The sequence below is a fragment of the Chanodichthys erythropterus genome, chromosome 4, assembly GCF_024489055.1.
Source record: "Chanodichthys erythropterus isolate Z2021 chromosome 4, ASM2448905v1, whole genome shotgun sequence".
NCBI lineage: Eukaryota > Metazoa > Chordata > Actinopteri > Cypriniformes > Xenocyprididae > Chanodichthys > Chanodichthys erythropterus.
This window is the reverse complement of record NC_090224.1, coordinates 10,740,969-10,760,428: the sequence shown is the minus strand read 5'-3', so window position 1 is coordinate 10,760,428 and position 19,460 is coordinate 10,740,969. Positions and strand designations below refer to the sequence as shown.

The 19,460-nt window shown below is 37.2% G+C and overlaps 1 protein-coding gene across 2 annotated transcripts in view; it reads left to right on the top strand.

Moving 5' to 3' along the window:
* The window catches only part of nbas (NBAS subunit of NRZ tethering complex), a 189,004-nt gene that overhangs the window by 157,859 nt on the left and 11,685 nt on the right, over positions 1-19,460 (top strand). For both annotated transcript variants that reach the window (XM_067384030.1, XM_067384029.1), the window contains exons 49-51: positions 5,922-6,061; positions 9,300-9,444; positions 9,590-9,718. In XM_067384030.1, the coding sequence (XP_067240131.1) occupies positions 5,922-6,061; positions 9,300-9,444; positions 9,590-9,718 (414 nt within the window). The remainder of the gene's footprint in view (positions 1-5,921; positions 6,062-9,299; positions 9,445-9,589; positions 9,719-19,460) is intronic.

Below are 19,460 nucleotides of genomic sequence, written 5' to 3'. Positions count from 1 at the left end.
TGGGAGTTCTGTGCAGCTGCCCATCTTCAGCTGTTTTCCCTCTGAAAGAAAGATCTGCTCTGAACACTTCTTTCAGAAAAGGAGAGTTGATGTTTATGCCCGGGAAGTCTTTTTTCGCCCACCTTTTTTCTTCTATTTTCACTCCTCCCCCTGACGAGTGGCTGTCTGTTGCCTCTCAGATCAATTTGCCCCTCAGCAACATGGAAAGCATAAACAATTTGTGAATGTGTGTGCGCATGCATGTCCAATTCTCTATGCTTATGTGTCGAAGTGTAAACCTATTCATGAGCCTACATGCACACTTGGACTAGCTATGTCTAAATATAAATAGCAGATTCGGCTTGTCACTGTGCACTTATTGTGCATAAATACTACACTGATCAATAGAGATCCATCTCCTCTTCGACAACACTACTTCCTGTCTCCTTCCCAGTGCCGGCCTGACAGATTAGAAGCTTTGTAGCCATTGAAGTACAAGCGTGCCGTAAAACAAAAGGATCCGCTCTTGTTCTGTCCAGTTAAAGGCGGGTAATTACCAGCCAGCCATCTCTAATGTTTACAGCATTCAGAGAGCCGCAACTGTCAATGCTAACTGTCTAACTGTCTGCTCTTTTTGCATTTAGATAGATGAGGCGAAACAAGTGAAGAAGCCTTTTATATTTTCTTCAAGATGTTTTTTTTTTTCTTTCCACTGGCAGCCATTTACTATTTGATGCTATTTAACTAAAAGCCCCTCACAGTTCGAGTGGTATGTTTGCGTGTGTGGGTAGGCAACCATTAGCGGTCACAGGCTGAGATGGAGCCCAGCCGAGTTAAAAGGAGCAACTTGCTCCAACACCGCAAATCATTGTATATGAAAATTTACAAACTGACAGACACGAGCGCAGATGCGCGGACGCACACACCAAACTAACCCTTACATGTGCAATTGTTGTGTGTCTGCATGTGGCAGGGAGATTTCCTGCAGGTGGGGGAGAGTTGGAGTGGGCGGACGCCTTGAAGTGTGGCGTAGTTTGATGGCACCGCCGCAAACTCATTCAATTTGTCTAAGGATCCCCCTCCGCATGCACACACACAGATTGTCTTTTGGTGGCGTGGGCAGATGCTCTGAAGCAGGGAGAATGGTTGCACCAGCGAAGGATCTCTTCCTCTCCCCTGGGGTCTGTTTTAAAGAATGATGGGATATGGGAGGGCGGAGGATGTCATTTTATTTTATTCTCATCTTTACCTCCAGCCCTGGTGCTGATGTGCGTGGACGTAGTTCAGTGAAACAGACCCGCTTTATTCCACATTTTGTCCTCTTCTAACCTGCCTGTCTCTCTCGTTCTTTCTCTCAGAAGTGTGTGTGGGTGATTAGAGTGTGGATCTGTCTGGCTTTGCTTTTAGCACAAGCTGTCATTGCCTCTGGTTTAAGCATATATTCTACTAAGTGTGCACTGACTAATGTCTCTAGGGGAATTTTGCATTTGGAAGGTGAAGATGGCCACAGCAACCCTTCGACTTTGTCACTGATTAGCTTATGAGTTTTTCGACCCGCCATCTACACCCGAGAACGTTGTCAAGGACATCGATGAAGCTTGGCAGAGGATTAGGCATTTAAAGTAGCACCTCAGAGAAGTGCAAATTTCTCTGCTAAAACCCCAGCCTGCTTTCTCCGCTGAAATATCATGCTCTACAGAAAGTTTCCAAATACTTTTATTTTATTTTTTTTCAACTTACTTAAATACAATTAAATAAAATAAGGGCTTATGCTGAATTAAACTGAATTTTTTCCCTTCCCTTCCCTTCCCTTCCCTTCCCTTCCCTTCCCTTCCCTTCCCTTCCCTTCCCTTCCCTTCCCTTCCCTTCCCTTCCCTTCCCTTCCCTTCCCTTCCCTTCCCTTATCATTGTCCTTTCCTTTCTTTTTCCTTTCTTTTCTTTTCCTTTCTATCCTTTCCTTCCCCTTCCCTTCTCCATTTCCATTCCTGGTAACGCTTTACACATTACTACATGTACATAATGACAATAAGTTATGCATAATTACATGAATAAAGTGTAACCCTTTCCTTTCCTTCTGTCTGGCTTTGAGCACACACTGTCATGAGTGTTTCTTCCTTCTATTTTACTTTGTCACTGATTAGCTTATGAGTTTTTTAACCCGCCCTTTACACTGAGAACTTTGTCAAGGACATCAGTGAAGTTTGCCATAGTATTAGGCATTTACAGCAGCAGTGTTCTCTGCTAAAACCTGCAATCTCTACTGCTGTTAGTATTTCATTTGGACAGGAAGCACCATTTGGGCCAGTTAGTATGTGTTTGTTTTTGTGTTCTAACCAAAACATTTTAATAGGGAACTGAAGAACCTCGGAGGCCCATGAACTGGAGGACCTCGGTTTGCCAACTCATTTTATCCAGTTAGGAGAGAGACTAATAAGTCTCGGGAATACAGGCTCCGTTTAGGTGTTGTCTCTGTGGTTATTTTCAGGTCATAATAAATGTAGGTCAAACATGATTGGCTGTAATGAGTTTATTAGGCAGGTTATTAATCGTCTGAGGTGTAGGATGGTGGTTGAATGGAATTATGGTGTTGAAAATACTCAGGCCAGTGTGTCAGCTTAATTGATTTTCACATCAGTGAATAACGGTGAGACAGGAGACAGCAAGAGAGTGAGAGGAAGTGTGGGAATTAGAGAGATTCATGGCAATATGATGAAATTGTTGCAATATGTTTAGTCATTCCACGTGTGTGTGTGTGTGTGTGTGTGTGTGTGTGTGTGTGTGTGTGTGTGTGTGTGTGTGTGTGTGTGTGTGTGTGTGTGTGTGTGTGTGTTTGCGTATATATATATTATTATCGATTGACAATACTAATATAAATACATGCTCAAATGCTTGAAATTAGTTCTTCAATTAATTATTCAAATAGCGTTGTAATAAAAAGATACTATTTTATTTTGTTATTTTTGCATTTTAAGTTGCATTCAAAATTCACTTAGCTCAAAAATCTAAGGAACATGACAAAAAAAAAATGAGATTAAAAAATCAAAGTTCAAATGGTCATGATGCTGTTGACCTGTGTATAGGCACATATGGACACATATAGTGTTTTATGACTTCCATCACAATGGCAAATCAAATCAGTTGCTATATCCTTTAGTTTTTTCACTGCAGTTGAATTTTTTTTCCTCAGTTATTTCGATCTGTGTTTTGCCCCTTGAGTTTTTAGCTATTTTCTGTCATTTCTTGGAGCATGCTGGTACCAATGCCATGGAATGGCTCTGACCTTTTTTTTGTTTTCCCCTCAGAAATCAGACATTTTCTCAGCTGTTAAATTGTGCTCCCGTTGCACTGAAGGGAAATTAATTACTTTCTCTCCCCGCCTCCCTCTTTTGGAGGAGAACATAAGAGTCACCACAGGGGACAATTCACTCCTTTTGCCATAGAAGTCATTCCGTTCTATATGTGTGAGTGCCAGTCTAGCCATTTCAAGCCCTCTCTCCTTCTCCTTCCATCTCGTTTGCTTTGTCTTTTCATGTTTAGTCCTTCTGCTATCTGTGTGTTCTCTTGCCAGCTCTCTCTATCTGTAAACATGGTGACTTACCTTTTAGTGCTGTAGCCTGAAAGATGTTCTGCCTCTCACAGATTTAGTCTTAGCTTATGATTAGCTGATAAACCAAATACATTATCTTCTTCCTTCAGTCTCAAAGATTTGCATATTTACTGTATGGTCATGCATTTCAGTGTTGCACTTGGTATATAGCTGTTTAGTTTGCAGTCCTAAAAACCAGGGAGAGAATTATTTTTCTAGCCAAAGATTTCCTCAGGAGGTTATTATGAGTCTGTGGTTAAAGTTACTTCTTTCATGTTATATTCTACAACATATTCAAAAACTGTTCAAAAGTATGAGGTCAGTAAAAAAAAATTGAATAAATAAAAATAATTTTTTGAAATATTTTTATTTCACAAGGGGATGCATTAAATTGATCAAAAGTGATAGTAAAGACTATCAAATACATGTTATTCTTTAGAATTTTCTGTTCACCAAAGAATCCTGAATAAAATGTACTATATCCTGGTTTCCACAAAAATATTGAGCATGCAGCAAAAGTGTTTTCAATGTTCATAATAATAAGAAATTGGCATATAAGGGGGCGTTCACATATTGTGCCTTTTGCATGCTCAAATTCATTATTTCAAATGTAGCCGCACAGCAGGCGCGCTCATAATAGAAGTGACGTGTTTTTTGTAATAATTCACAAGGTTACTGTATTTTTCATCTAATAAATACAGCATTGGTGAGTATAAGAGACTTCTTTTAAAAACATTAAAAAAAACATACCTTATTCAAACTTTTGAATGGTTGTAATAAAAGTATTAGTTGCAAACAAATTACTAAGTAAGGACTACATTTTCAACATTAATTAAGCATGCAAGTCTATATATATATATATATATGTATAATACACCTGAACAAAATCTTAAGACCGGGGAAAACATTATTCACATTTCAAGTATTCACATTTCACACTGCTGGTTCATAACCAGGTTGTAAGTATTGCTTCAAAATGCCAAAAGAAGAAACAGGAACAAGAGACAAAAAATAGAAAAATGCATTTAAACTCAAACAGGCTGATCAAAAGTTTAAGACCATAGCCTTAAAAAGTTAAAATGCACAAAAATATGGCTTTCATATCATTGTCCTTCAGGCAGTCACACTGTCATGATCTTCTGATGGCAAAGTCATCATCTGTCATTGAACGTGGCAGGATTGTTGAGCTGCACAATCAAGAGCTCTCACAACGCGCCATCGCTGCCGAGGTTGGATGCACGACAGTCATTTCACATTTCTTAAAAGATCCCGAGAGTTATGGGACAAAAAGTCAAGTGGTAGACCCAAAAATATTTCACCTGCAATGAGCCGGAGAATCACTGAGGAGGCTGTCCGTGAAGACACAGACTGATCCTCGATCCAAATTAAGGCCCTAACTGATGCTGACTGCAGCCCAATAACCATAAGACGGCATCTGCGACAGAAGGGCTTAAACAACAAAAAATGTCTTCAAAGGCCATGTCTCCTCCCACCCCACAGACTTGGAATTTGCAAGGGAGCACCAAACATGGGACATTGAAAAGTGGAAAGTTTTATTCTCTGACAAAAAATTTAACCTGGACAGTCCTGATGGCTTCCAACGTTACTGGCATGACAAGGAGATCCCACTGGAGATGTTCTCTAGGCGGCACAGTGGAGGAGGCTCCATCATGATCTGGGATGCTTTTTCCTTCAATGGGAAAATAGAGCTTCAGGTTGTGCAGAGGCATCCAACGGCGGCTGGCTATGAGGACATCTTGACTGAGTGTCCTCATCTGTGTGGTGATGACTGGGTCTTTCAACAGGACAACGCTGCTGTTCACAATGCCCGCCTGACGAAGGACTTCTTCCAAGAGAATAATGTCGCTCTTTTGGATCATCTTGTGTGTTCCCCTGATCTAAATCCCATTGAGAAAGTTTGGGGATGGATGGCCAGGGAAGTTTACAAAAACGGACGTCAGTTCAAGACCGTGGATGCAGTGGGGCTACAGTGGGGCTACTCTTGACTGAGTCCTTTTTTGACACTTTTAGTACTGTTGTGGGTTTTTTTGGACTATGGTCTTAAACTTTTGATCAGCTGATAAACTGCTGGCTTGAGTTTAAAAACAGTTTTCAATAAATTGCCTACTCTCTATTTTTTGTCTCTTGCTCCTGTTTCTTCTTTTGGCGTTTCGAAGCAGTACTTACAACCTGGTTATGATCCAGCTGTGCAAAATGTGAGTACTTGTAATGTTTCCCCCAGTCTTAAGATTTTGTTCAGGAGTATGTGTGTATATATATATATATTTCCCCCTTCAAAAGTTACAAAAGATATAACTCTCTCTCACTCTCTCTCTGCTTCCCTCCCTTTTCTCAGTGTGAGATGAAAGATGTCGAGAATGAAGAAAAGCGAAACTCTGTGTTTCTGGAACTGTTGGGGTCTAGCAATAAATGGGAGGAGTTCCAACACCTTATGCTCCTCCTACAGGCGTGGCCACCAGTGACTGACAGGAGCAGGTGAGACTTTGGTGCTGATGCTCAATATTCAATTTACATATTCACTTATAGAATTGATTATATAAGGTATAAGATGGTCATTATCACAATATAAACCCTAACAGGATGATCAGGACAAGATTAAACCTGATATCATCCTGCAGGAGTTTTTTTTTTTAATAATAATAATAACCAGCTGAAAGTACATAATCCTACTAATTTATGAGTTGAAATATTATGTGAGAAAGAGACTAAGAAAAAGATGTAAGGGGCCATTCACACAGAGCGTGTTTATCCATTCCACCACACTACTTTTCCAGTATATTCAATGTAAATGCGCTAGAAGGACTTTAACTGTTGTGCTCCGGTCTCGTGTCTTTTGCAGCATCTCGTGCATGACATAGCATTCTAAAAACGTGTCTCTAAACCTTGCACTTTTTTTGTTCCATTGACCAGCATCTTGCAAAAATGTGTTCTGTGTGAACTGGCCCTAAACGATTGGGTGCCAGGGACTGCTGTCAAATATACAGTTTAGCTGTCATTATTCTAAATATCTGACCACAGAATGCTACAGTTGACTGATCAGAAACAAGTATTTTAAAGGTCCCGTTCTTCGTGATCCCATGTTTCAAACTTTAGTTAGTGTGTAATGTTGTTGTTAGTGTATAAATAAAATCTGTAAAATTTTAAAGTTAAAAAAAAACACGAAAAACGCAAGCTCATTTTAAAAAAAAAATTAAAAATATCCTTGTAATATCTCTTGTTCATTTCTTCAATATATAAGCAAGCTGTTTTCTCATTAGATGTCTTTGAATTGAACGGCTATTTGACCATTAAGTGAGATTGCAGTTTTGATTGAGGTAAATTGTTGTGTATTATATAACTGAATGAGTTTTTCAGGTTAAAGTCAAGGCTGCCAAAATGTGCGCTGATGACCGGAGAGCCGTTCCGTATATCCGGATCAATAGACAGAAACAGAGAATATAAGCTGGCTGATTATGCATTGTGCCGCGCTTTAGAATAGCTTGAGGCTTTTTGTTTTCATGAATAGTTTTGAATTAACATTCTCAGAGAAGAATACAGAGCATTTGTGTGTGTGTGTGTGTGTGTGTGTGTGTGTGTGTGTGTGTGTGTGTGTGTGTGTGTGTGTGTGTGTGTGTGTGTGTGTGTGTGTGTGTGTGTGTGTGTGTGTGTGTGTGTGTGTGTGTGTGTGTGTGTGTGTGTGTGTGTGTGTGTGTGTGTGTGTTAATGTGTCCACGTGAGTTTGTGTGAGTTTGTCGTTATGCTCTTTAGCATTTAAACAAAAGGTGAGGGAGATACGGGGCCAAATGTAGAGAGGATAAGGAGAGTTTTTCTATACATTAATTTATTCAGAGTTCTATACATTAATTTATTCACACTTCAAGTGTGACCATGTGCACCATTTGTGATCACACAGTGTACCGGGTGTGTGTATCTTCACTTAAGATTCAGATGGCACATTTGCTGTCTCCTGAACACCTGTCTTGTCGCTCCTCATTCTGTCTTGCTTTAGTAAGTCCCAGAAAAGGCCATCCGAATGGAAATCAATTTAAATTGACACACTGCTGAGCTCTGGGTGGCAGCCCTTTCTTAGAGGATACATGACATTGGCCACACCATGATCGGTTTAAAGTATTTCTACGTTTTTTTTTTTTTTTGTTTGTTTGTTTTTTGTTTCGTCCCATTAGAGCTTTCATTTAGCAGAACCTTTGCTTGCAGGGTCTTAAAGGGATAATTCACCAAATTCTAATTTACCAATTCTATCATCATTTACTCACTCTCATGTCATTTCAACCCTGTATGACTTTCTTTATTCTGTGAAATATGAAAGAAGATTATTTTTTAGTTTATACAATGGAAATCATTGGTCACCAACAATCTTCAAAATATCTTTTCTTGTGTTCCACAGAAGATCATACAGGTTTAGAATGAAATAAGGATGAGTACATGATGACCAAATTTTCATTTTTAATTATTTCCTTTAATTCTAGTTTTAATAAGTGAAATTTAAGTTCTGGTTGTTTCTATAGTCATGTAGTATCCATAGATACAGTAAGTAAAAACTGAAAATTGTCATTATTCACTCACACTAATATTGTTCCAGACTTGTATGCTGTTTTTCTATGAAATACAAAATAATTTTGTCAAATCATCACACTTATTTATTTTTTTTATTGTGAACATGAGCTGTTCGAAATCCAAAAAAATTGAGCTAAAAAAAAAAAGTGGTCTGTATGACTCATATGCTATGATACAAATCTTCTGAAGTCATACAATAGTTTTATGTGATTTGAGTCATCAAAATCAAATATGGTAATGGCACAGATTGAATGTCACTAATATCAAACATAATTGTTTTTTCACAATTTTCGTAATCAAACACCACAATGTGAAACATGCGCTAGTGCCATATGAGATTTGAGAGCTGTAGCAGCTCAACTTAGATTTCGGTTTATGGCTTCAGAAGACTTGGAATACAGTACATGAGTTATATAAACCATTTTATGGCACCTATTATGGTGCTTTTATAGTTAAAATTGCCATTTTATAGAGAAGATCTATGTGAAGATTCTTCAAAATTCTCCTTTTGTGTTACTCGGGGAAAAAATGGCAGCAAAATGGGTTTAAAAAGACATGAGGGTGAGTAAATAATGAGAAAATTTGCATTTTTTAATGAAATGTTCATTGAAGAAGTTTTCATAACCAATTCATGTATCCGTAAACTACTGTAATGAATGTAATTTAGTTTTCCAGGTTCTTCGTTGTCACTGTTACTGTGGATTGTTATCTACAGTAACTGTGGAAAGCATTCTATGTATGAAAGGCCAATTTCAATTATAAGAGGAATTAGTGTGTGTGCGATTGATTATGATTATGTGTGTTTATCTCAGCCAGCAGTGGAGTTTTTTAGAAAGCTCCTCTCATCTCTCATAAGAATTCAGGAGATAAGCATATGCCCTGTTTTATAGCTGCACGCATGTAATATGCCATGATAATTATGATTGGATTTCTTTTTCATTATACAGATCCTTTCCTATTAAAAGTTTCACGGTACCACAGGAACTTTCATGATTCTCTTTCCATGCGATTGCATGTTTAGCACTTGCCTTTTGTGTGTGTGTGTGTGTGTGTGTGTGTGTGTGTGTGTGTGTGTGTGTGTGTGTGTGTGTGTGTGTGTGTGTGTGTGTGTGTGTGGTCTTCTGAACACATTTAAACACATTTGTCTCTTTCTGGACAGGCTGGAGACAGAGCAGAATCCCTGGGTGTGTCTCACATCCGCCCTGCTTACACACTCCTCCAGCTTTTCCCAAGTCAACATCGGGAATGAGGTTCTAACTATGTGCCGCTCTCTTTACCCAACCAAGCACAAACTTAACCCACAGGTAAGAGTATGGGTGTCATCATCACCAAACATTGACGGCACTGACAGCATGTGCTTTTCCTGTCAGTGTTAGTTAGTTTAGTGCATTTGGCTCTGCTATGTTGATTGTAGCGTGACATTCACACTTCACTTCCATTCTCTTTTAGTGCATCGGGAACATTTGTTCTCTGTTGTTGAATGCTGGTCTAAAGCTGCCTGCTCTGAAGTTGATGACTGAGAGCGAGGATGAGCATCTGCACAAACTGACCCAGGATCAGATCAAAAACATCTCTGATGTAAGTCTCATTCTGACTGTTCATTCTCTTGTAGGCCCCACAATCTTGCAGATGGCCCAGTTACCACAAGTTTTTAATCTAACACGTTTTATTTTGGCTTTATTTAAATGAATGAAAACAATTTTTAATAGGTTTTAGATTTAATTTTAGTTTCGATTCAAAATAACCTCACTGCTGTATTGATTATAATGCGAGCGATGAAGCCACATTGTTCACTTACAGTGTGGTGTAAATCTATTTTAAATAGATTTAATCGATAGATTAATCAGATTACATTATAAAAGGTTTTAGTGAAGTGAACATAGTTGAGAAGTTCACAGATTAGAGGGTCTTTTAAAATCTGACCAGCCCATTTTATTCATTGGCCTGTGGTCACCCTGCATTTTCTAAAAGTGACCCCTAGGTTAAATGATTTAACTATTCCTGTGTTAATAGCAATAATGAAAAAAGGAGATCACTCATGACCCCTTGCTGGACGAATCTTAACGGTCAAGGATGTATTAATGTCAGCCAGCCACTGCTGTCACTAGTAATGTGGATTCAATTAAACTAAACTGACTGTTGACACCAGAAGTGACTGTGAATCAGATAGGAGCTATCAGAGCAAGCTTGCGTCTGACCGTAACCTCTATCTCTCACTGACTGCAGGTCAGATAAAAGCCAAGCTCTCACAGCACCATCACTTAATTTATCCTCTCAGGTCTGGTAGAGGGCCAGATAAGCAATGGTTGTTGTAGGAATGGCTACACATTAAAACCAAACACGTAGATACTTTCCAAAGACCTTAGGAAACATGATTTGATTAATTTGCATTTTCTACATGCTTTTAATCTAAAGCAACTTACTCCACACTCATTTCTGCAATTCCCTGGTATCAGCCAAGGGTTAAATGCTTTGCTCAGCTGCACAATGGTGGGAAGTCTCAACAATGAATCTGCATACTTTTCATTTCTCTTTTGCAGCAATTATAAGGAGAATCTGCTAAATTAAATATGGTAAAGGTGCTGGGAGTACTACTCTCTTTAACTGAATCCATTATCAATTGAACCGAAAATAATGCATTTTTTTTTTACCGTTTAGTTGATGTGATATTATGAGAAATCAAATTTTCAGTTTTAAAACTTCCTTCTCAATCCAAAAAGGACATTTAGGAAGATGCAGAAACAGTCTTTCTGAACTTAAAAGGATACATTAGCATATGATAGCCTACATTTATACATCAACAAGTGTAAGTATTCAGCCAACTGACCCACCAAGTCACTGTGAAACAATGAGGACCAAGTAGGTCAGTTACTATTGCTTTTAACCCTCTGATGGTCTTCAGTCACAGAAAAATGTTACATTATGATAATTTTTAAAATTATAACTTCATCGGAATGGTACAATACTTGTTGACTTTTGTAGTACTGGCTATGTGTACATAAAAAATGGACATGATTGGATAAGGCTAAATGGTTACAGTTCTACTCTAAAAATGACCGCCATAGGAAATGAATGGAACAACTACGAAAAATGTGGGAAATTTTGCAAAATCCTGTGGTTGATTGCACTTGCATATCCTTCTGAAGAATCTGAAGAATACTGTTCAGAATGAGTGACTGAAGTTTGTTTTTAACAAGGTCCCTTATCATAAACTGATCATAGAGCACAGCTTCAACTGCTATGCTACCACCACGGCTCACCACGATGCTGTTAGGGTTCACCTAAAAATTCATCATAGCCCAAAAACTGACTAGGGAACTGACTGGATAAGCTGCGTCTCAGAAGGATCAATTAGAGCTCACATTCTCACTGACTCTAGATCAGATAAAGCCATGAAACTGAGAAAAGCTCACTTAAAATGAGGGTAATCTCCTTCTCTCGGGGCAAGGGTGATATGCTTTCATCTCCAAACCTGGCAGAAAGATGGAGGAAAGCCAGAAAAAAAGGAATAGGTGAATTTGGGTGTTGTTGGATTCTCTTTTTTTCTTTTTTATTTTTTTTTTTTTTTTTTTTGCAACAAGATGCCCCGTTTTGGCATTGTGTGTCTGTGTGTGTGAGAGAGAAAGAGAGTATGGTTTATGAGGACACAAATGTGTATAATAACATGGGTATTACAAAGTATGCATGGTTTACTCGTGAACCAAATGGCTTAAAAAACACACTAATGGGTGGTTTACACAGAATGTTTACAGGTTTACAGTGAATGGCCCCTAAACGGTTGTTTGTTTTTAATTAAAAAAATGCCAAAAGTTTTCTGTGTGGGTTGTGTTTAGGGGTAGGGTTATTGTAAGGGTATAGAATGTACAGTTTGTACAGAATAAAAACAATTATGCACACACCAAATGTTGGTGTGAATGGAAAGACTAAGATTAAAGTGGACCTCAGAATTATTTTAAGCATTTGTAAGTACTTAAAATATGACTTATTATTTTAAATATTGATAATACTAAAACAGAATCCCAAGATAAATATTTTAAATATTTGTAAATATATACAATATTACTTGATTAAAAGATTATTTAGACCAAAGTGGACCCCTAAAAGAAATATTTTAAATATATGTGAAGAATTAAAATATTATTAATATTTATTAATATTGTTTATCATTCTTTTTCTGTGCATTATTAGTTTACAAATCTTTAACCTTCTGTTGGACTAATTATGAAATTGCTGCTAGAAAAAATACATGATTTTATATATAACATATATTTAAGGCTGCAATCATTTTCCAAACTTAGTTTTCTACATCTGACCTTTGACCTTTTTTAATTTTTAACTGACTTTGTCCTATTAGGGTAAATTATTTTTGGCAAATTGTCTGAAACATCACACACATTCAAATGCATTTTCACTATCTGAAAAGTAGTGAAAAGGTCTTATGGTGCGTTCACACCAGACGCGAATGAAGCGTGAGTGATTTACATGTTAAGTCAATGCAAAGACGTGAATAGACATCCTACGGCGCGATTCACGTGAATGACGCGCCGCGAATTGAGCGTTTCGGGCATTTGACTCGTGTAACGTGATTCGCACGAATCGCGCAAGTTGAATAATCTGAACTTTTGGTGAAAATTTGTGCCGCGTTACCAATCAGGAGCTTGCTCTAGTAGTGACGTGATTACGACATAGCGAGCAGAGGCAGAAATCCAAAACAACAATGTAGGACAAAATCATCGTCGCTGTACGATACATCTTCGTACTTTTATAGAAACAGGAATAAAAAAGGATCTTGCTTGGAAGAAAGTGAGTGAGGAAGTCGGACAATCTGGTAAGTTGTAAAAAAAAACGGTCTTTACTCAATTTGAGCTACATATATACATATGAAGACTTCAGATGCAAAAGCCTCTAAGTGCCGTCTGCAGTTTTCTTCTAAAATTAGCATTTTTATCAAGCTTGTATGTTTAGGTTCAGTAATTTCACTTTAATGGCAATTTATTGGTCATTTTCATTGCCATTAATGTGAAATAACTGAACATAAACAAATAAGCTTGATAAAAATGCTCATTTTAGAGGAAATTTTCAGATGGCACTTAGAGGCTTTTGCATCTGAAGTCTTCATATTGAGACTACCTAGCTAAAGCCGGAAAATTGAACTTATTCGCCGTATTTTATAACTACTTTCCTGCTGACGAGTTGTTTATTCAGAGGAAGTGTGCAGAAAGAAGTGGAGTCTGGGACACATATTTAAAGGAGAGGGAAAGCCCCTATCATGACGCGAATTCTCGTCTGTTCTGAAGTGAATTTCACGTGTGAATGAAGCGAATGTCACGCACAAATGAAGCGAGTAAACTCAAAATGTTCAAGCGTCCAACTACGAGCGAATAGCGCGATTCATTCACGCAAGTCGCGTCTGGTGTGAACGCCCCATTAGTGTTTCAAAAAACATTAAAAAGTTTTATTAACATTCCATTTCTTGACACAAATTCAGATGCACCTTCGCTGCCTGGAAAGTAGTGAAACCATGTCTTAGTTTTTAAAAAGCATTACAAAATCAATTTCTTCTTTCTTTGAATTCCAAATCAATGATTGTAGCAAAAGTGAAAATCAATAAGACTTTCCACACATAACTCAGTTTTGATCTGTTATCTTTTTTGGAGCATCTGTGCATATCAGTGTAGTGAGACCAATAGGCAGTGGCATCTTTCCTGACCTCTGGTTGTAGTATGGATCACATCTTCCAAACTTGCATAGGATAAGGTACCAAAATGTCTGACTTCCACAACAATCTATGACTTCACCCTCACTGCTTCTATCCTCCTTGATCTCCAACTTCTTCCTTTCTTACCACAACCTTATGTTCTGATGCACAGCCGATACTATCATCAATACTTTCTGGAAAAGGTATAGCTTTTCCTCTTTGTCTTCTATAAGACTTAATAACATCAACTTAAATCACAGGCAAAGGGCTATTTTACTGCCTGCCAGTAATGTACATTAGTGCCAACTACACAGAAAATATGTATCCCCTAAAAGAACTTCATGTAATTTATGCATAATGCACAGACTTGTGTGTGCGTTAAAAATGACCAAAAACTTCAGAAAATACATTTGGATATACAATGATATTTTGAATTTATATGTATTTCCTAGTCTAGAATGAACTCACAATGGAGCCTTGACAGCGTGTGACCTAACATGTGCTAATGTCTCCTTCACTTCCTTGTTACCAAAAATGTCAAACACATACATTTTTATTTTATTGGATGAAGGGGATTTCATATAATAATACTAAAGTTTTTGGGGGTTGAATATTATTATTGTATTTTAAATTCAATTTTCTCTGCATCATTTATAAATATTATAGATTATAGAACCATATGAAATATTTTTTTTACTATACATTTTTTGTTGTACCATTAATCACACTTATTTGTATGATAATTAATTCATCAAACTAAATTTAATGTGTGTTTCTTGTATCTGTATGGTAGCCAGTAAGTTTATCATGTTGTAATCTATCAACACAATCTGACTTGAGTCGTAGAGAGTTTGCTTCACAAGGGCAGTCCCCTCTGATCGCTCAAGACATTGATTTATTTAGTAACCCTTCTGCCATACCCCAGCCTCCACACACACACGTACACACACTGTGTCCTTGCTTCCCCTTTCCAAACTGTTGCTTACTGAAAGCTTGACATTTTGCTGCATTCTCAGAAGATCAGTTCCAGCTGTTATGTTAGATTTTTTTATTATTGTTTTTGTCTTGAGTTCATGTACGCACTCCTCTAGCAAGATTAAAACCACTGCCGATGTTCAACCACGTAAACTTCCCTGAATAATTCCTTCCAATCCAAATCTTAATTTTCCCGCTTGTGTGGCATACACTGGCTGGAGCGAGGATCTCCAGCCAGTGTTGTCATTACACAGGAACGAGTGGCAGCATGCGTCATCTTCACAAAAGCAATCAAGTATCATTCAACTTTGACTCCTCCAGCTCTGTCTTCTCCACACGTCTTCAGGCACACCTCACCCCCGGTTCTTCCTTTTTCCTCACCAATTATATTTGAATAGACTCATCAGTGCCATTCAATTGGCTTTCTGTACAGAGAGCAATTACATACCGCCCGCTCCGTCTCTGTTTGTATTGGACGATCTGATGTGCATTGTTCCTGCTCATAATAAGCTTGTGTTTATAATGGACTTATTGCTCCAGAATATAAATCATGTTGAATAAGCATGGCTTTTATTATTCTCTGTGATGAGGTTGTTTTTTCTGGAGATTATTTTGTTTAATTAAGAACAACAATCAAAAATAAGGGGGAAATTATGAAGTGATTATGTAGGTTATTGTGTTCTTTTATTTTATTTTTTCCTCAATAATTGAGTGGTCTGTTATTAATTTTGCTAGTCATGTGCTGCATGTATCTATTTGTTTATGTGACAAAAATGTCAGTCTTCCTATTGAAATAATCTTGTAAAGCATTTGCAGTCAACGCTGTTTCACTGACCAAAAAAAAAGCTTCAAATATAGCTGCAAGCAGCAATTAACAGGGCCAAGCACAAAAAGGCGCACGTTACGCAAGCATGGCTGGGAGCATTAGACCAACTGTAATAATAAGTAGTTTCTAAAACATTCTAAAAACACTTTTAGAATATTGTAGCCAAAACGGGTGAAAATCATAAATAGAATCACTTGTAATATGATTTAATTGCGTATGACCTTTGACCAATAGGTGGCGCTGTTGCCAAATTGATATCAAGAGGTCAGTGTGACAGTGACACACAAAGGGTCTCATTCATGAAACATTCGTAAATATACGAGTAAATATGTGAGTGATTTGCGCGTAAACAGACTTTCCCGAAAACTCTCCTCCTGATTCACAAATACTTCGTAAACGTCAGAAGTGATAGTGAAATGTGTGTGTGTGTGTTAATGAATTCCAATCAGTCGTAAATGGGACGGGCATGCACGTTCATTCTCAATTACCATAAATCCCGCCCATTAAATCCGACTGACAACTATATATGGGCATCATATTATGACACCAAATGAAGGATTTTGGCCATTTTATAGGAAACAAGTTCCATAGTTTGCCCAGCCCTATTGAAATCAATTCATTGATTAAAGTGCTCCGTTTGCAGATGCTATAGGTGCATTCATGCGGCCTCGTAATTCCTGTAATTACAAGATTCTAGCTTGTAAAAAGCGTTCACGTCCTCGTAGAGTTCGTAATTACAGTTTGTAAGCTGAGAGTTTTCTGAAAGCTCCCACATGTAACATGTGGCCACTATACCACCTGACCGCTGTAGATTGATTTATTAGGCGTTGATAGTGGTGCCATGGAAACGCATAATTTCCAGTCCAAGGACCAAAAAGGACGTGAACAGCTCCGAATATAAGGTCATTTCAAGATAGCGGTAACGTTAAATACAAGGTGACGTGAACGCAGCTTATTACTGGCTCTCACAACAAAAGTAAGAAGAAAAAACGTATGTAATTACTATATATAATATTTTTTCAAAATGCTGTAAATATGTACCTTATTAAGGTGAATTAAAATGCAGCTTTATTAATGAGCAAAACGTTCGGATGTTAAACGCACTATTTACGCGTGACTGGGAGCAGGTGTAGATTTCTTTCGTACCAACTAACATTTGGAAAATACGAACATTTTAATGAATCCGAAAATTTACGCCAGAACCACTTTACACACGATTTACACAAAAATTCGTTCTGCTCTTGTTTCATGAATGAGACCCAATGTTTGGTGAAAATATGCCAAAAAACTGCCTCAGAATCAGCTTGGCATCATGCTATCAATTTCATTGATGTGTTTTTCGAAAACATTTTGGACTATTAAAGATTTTTGGATAACTTTTTGTTTTTTACCGGCATAGTCTGAATATAATCTGAGCCGATTTTGGTAAAAATTGGACCAGCTTTCTCGAAAGAGTTCAAAAAAGTAGGTTTTCAAAAAAATTCAAAATGGCAGACAGCAATCTTGACCAAGTATGGCATAATTGGTATGATTGTTCTCAGTATGACTCAAGGAATCTATCAAGACCAGTTTCATTAAAATAAGCAAAATGAATCAAAAGTTATTAACATTTTTTTAAACTTCATTATAATCTTTGACCACAAGGTGGCGCTGAGTACCTTCAGGACATGATGCCGATGACACATACCAAGTTTCTTTATGATACGTTAATGCATTCGTACAATAAAGCAGTTTGTCAAAATTCTAAATGGCCAACACCCAAAATCGTCGATGTGAGAAGATTGGGTATCATTTGACTTGATTCGCTGCATTGAATCAAAGAGACCTGTTTATGATTTTTGTACAAACCGTTTAGAAGTTTTAAGCAAAAATATAAATTTTTGCTATCCGAGTAGTCTCAAGTCATGCTTGTGATGACATTTACCAAGATTTGTCTCAATATAATAAAGCATTGTAGAGATATAGCCTTGCATCCATTTTGACGTGCTCTTTGCGCGTTATTTGAAAATGGTTGGGTTTATCAAAAACCTTTAATAACTTTTTGCCAGCGCAGTCAAAAGCTGATCTGAGCCAATTTTGGTGAAAATAGGACTAATCGTCTAGGAAGAGTTCAAAAAAATTCAAAATGGCGTAAAAATGTTCATAATGGATAATTACGTCATCGGGTGCAATCGAGTGGTCTTGAGCCAAAGAATCGTAAGTGCAAATTTGGACAGTTGGTGCCACTAGAAGAAATGAGTTAGAGACTCCAAATTTGCTGTGGTTAATGTTCAGAGTGTCCTCCATATGTGCCAGATTTAATCATTTTCCCGCAAGTGGTTCTATGGATTGCCATAGACTCGAGTGGAAGAAGAAAAAGGAGGAGGGGGAAGAAGAAGAATAACGACAAATACTAACAGAATATGTGTCTATACACATTCTGTGCTTGGCCCCTAATTAGACTGTTCAAAACGAATTGGTGTAATAATGCGTTTGGATTAGCACGGCTCCAGATGTCAGAATTGGTCAGATTGTGAAAATTTGACCCTAGAGCTGTAAGGAGTCCACCATTAAGACAATCACTCCTTCATTTTCTTCTCTGCAGGAGTTGCCTCTTTCATTTGTGTGGATAGACCTGGTCTTTCCAAGAAATCACAGTTCAGGAAATGTGAATGAATGGGCCTGTAATGTGAAGAAAGAGGACATGAAAGAAAGGGACAGTAGTCGACAGTTCGGCTGAATGACTTTGGTGTAGGCCATTTTTTATACGGTCATTCTTTTCTTCTTTCCATCTCCGGGCATGCCAACAATCTCCCAGAAGCTATTTTCACTGGAAAATTGTAGGCACTTCAACACTTGCACCTTTATATATGTCTTTAGTTTTCAGTACATTATCCTTACTTTAGAACAATTTCTGACTTTAAAAAAAACTTTCTTTTTGTCATTATTGATTTAGGGAAAATCTGTCGACTCAGCACAGGTATAAAGATAGCCTATTATTGTGATTTATTGTGGTATCTATCTATTCAAAGGTTGACATTTTTCTGTCATTTACCAGATTTTACAAAATTTGACTGAAAAAAATATAAAGAACCTTTTACAAAAGTTAAGATTTGTCTTTTAAGGTAAATACACTACCGTTAATAAATTTGAGGTTGGTGAATTAAATTTTAAAAAAGAAAAATGTATTTCCACAAAAATATAAAGCAGCACAACTGTTCAGTTGTGATAATAATAAATGTTTCTTGAGCACCAAATCAGCATATTAGAACAATTTCTGAAGGATCATGTTACACTGGAAGACTGAAAATAATAAAGACTGGAGTAATGATTCATCTTTGCATCACAGGAATGAATTACATTTTGAAATACAATGAAGTAGAAAATAATTATTGTAAAAATATATTAAAAATATTATAAAATCTTCCCGACCCTCAAATTTTGAATGGTAGTACATTTACTTCAGCAACATTACCATAGTAAACAGATTTTAATAGGGATTAGAAGTGAAGAACAGAGCATAAATTACAATTAGTTAACATTAGTTAATGCAATGTGTATCATTAACAATAAACAATACCTTTTTCATTGTATTAATCTAGATTAATTCATGTTTGTTCATAATAAATTAACAGATTCTAATAATTGTATTAGTGTATGTAGAAATGAACATTTTAGATTAATAAATGCTGTAAAATTACTGATGATTGTTAATTTAAATAGAGCAGAAAATAAGCCCAAGAAGCTGCAACACAGTGCTTAGTTGGACTAAAAAAAAAGCTTTTGCTGCATATGTTCATGTTAGAGTAATGTCAAATTAAAATATATCAGGTATTTTACAG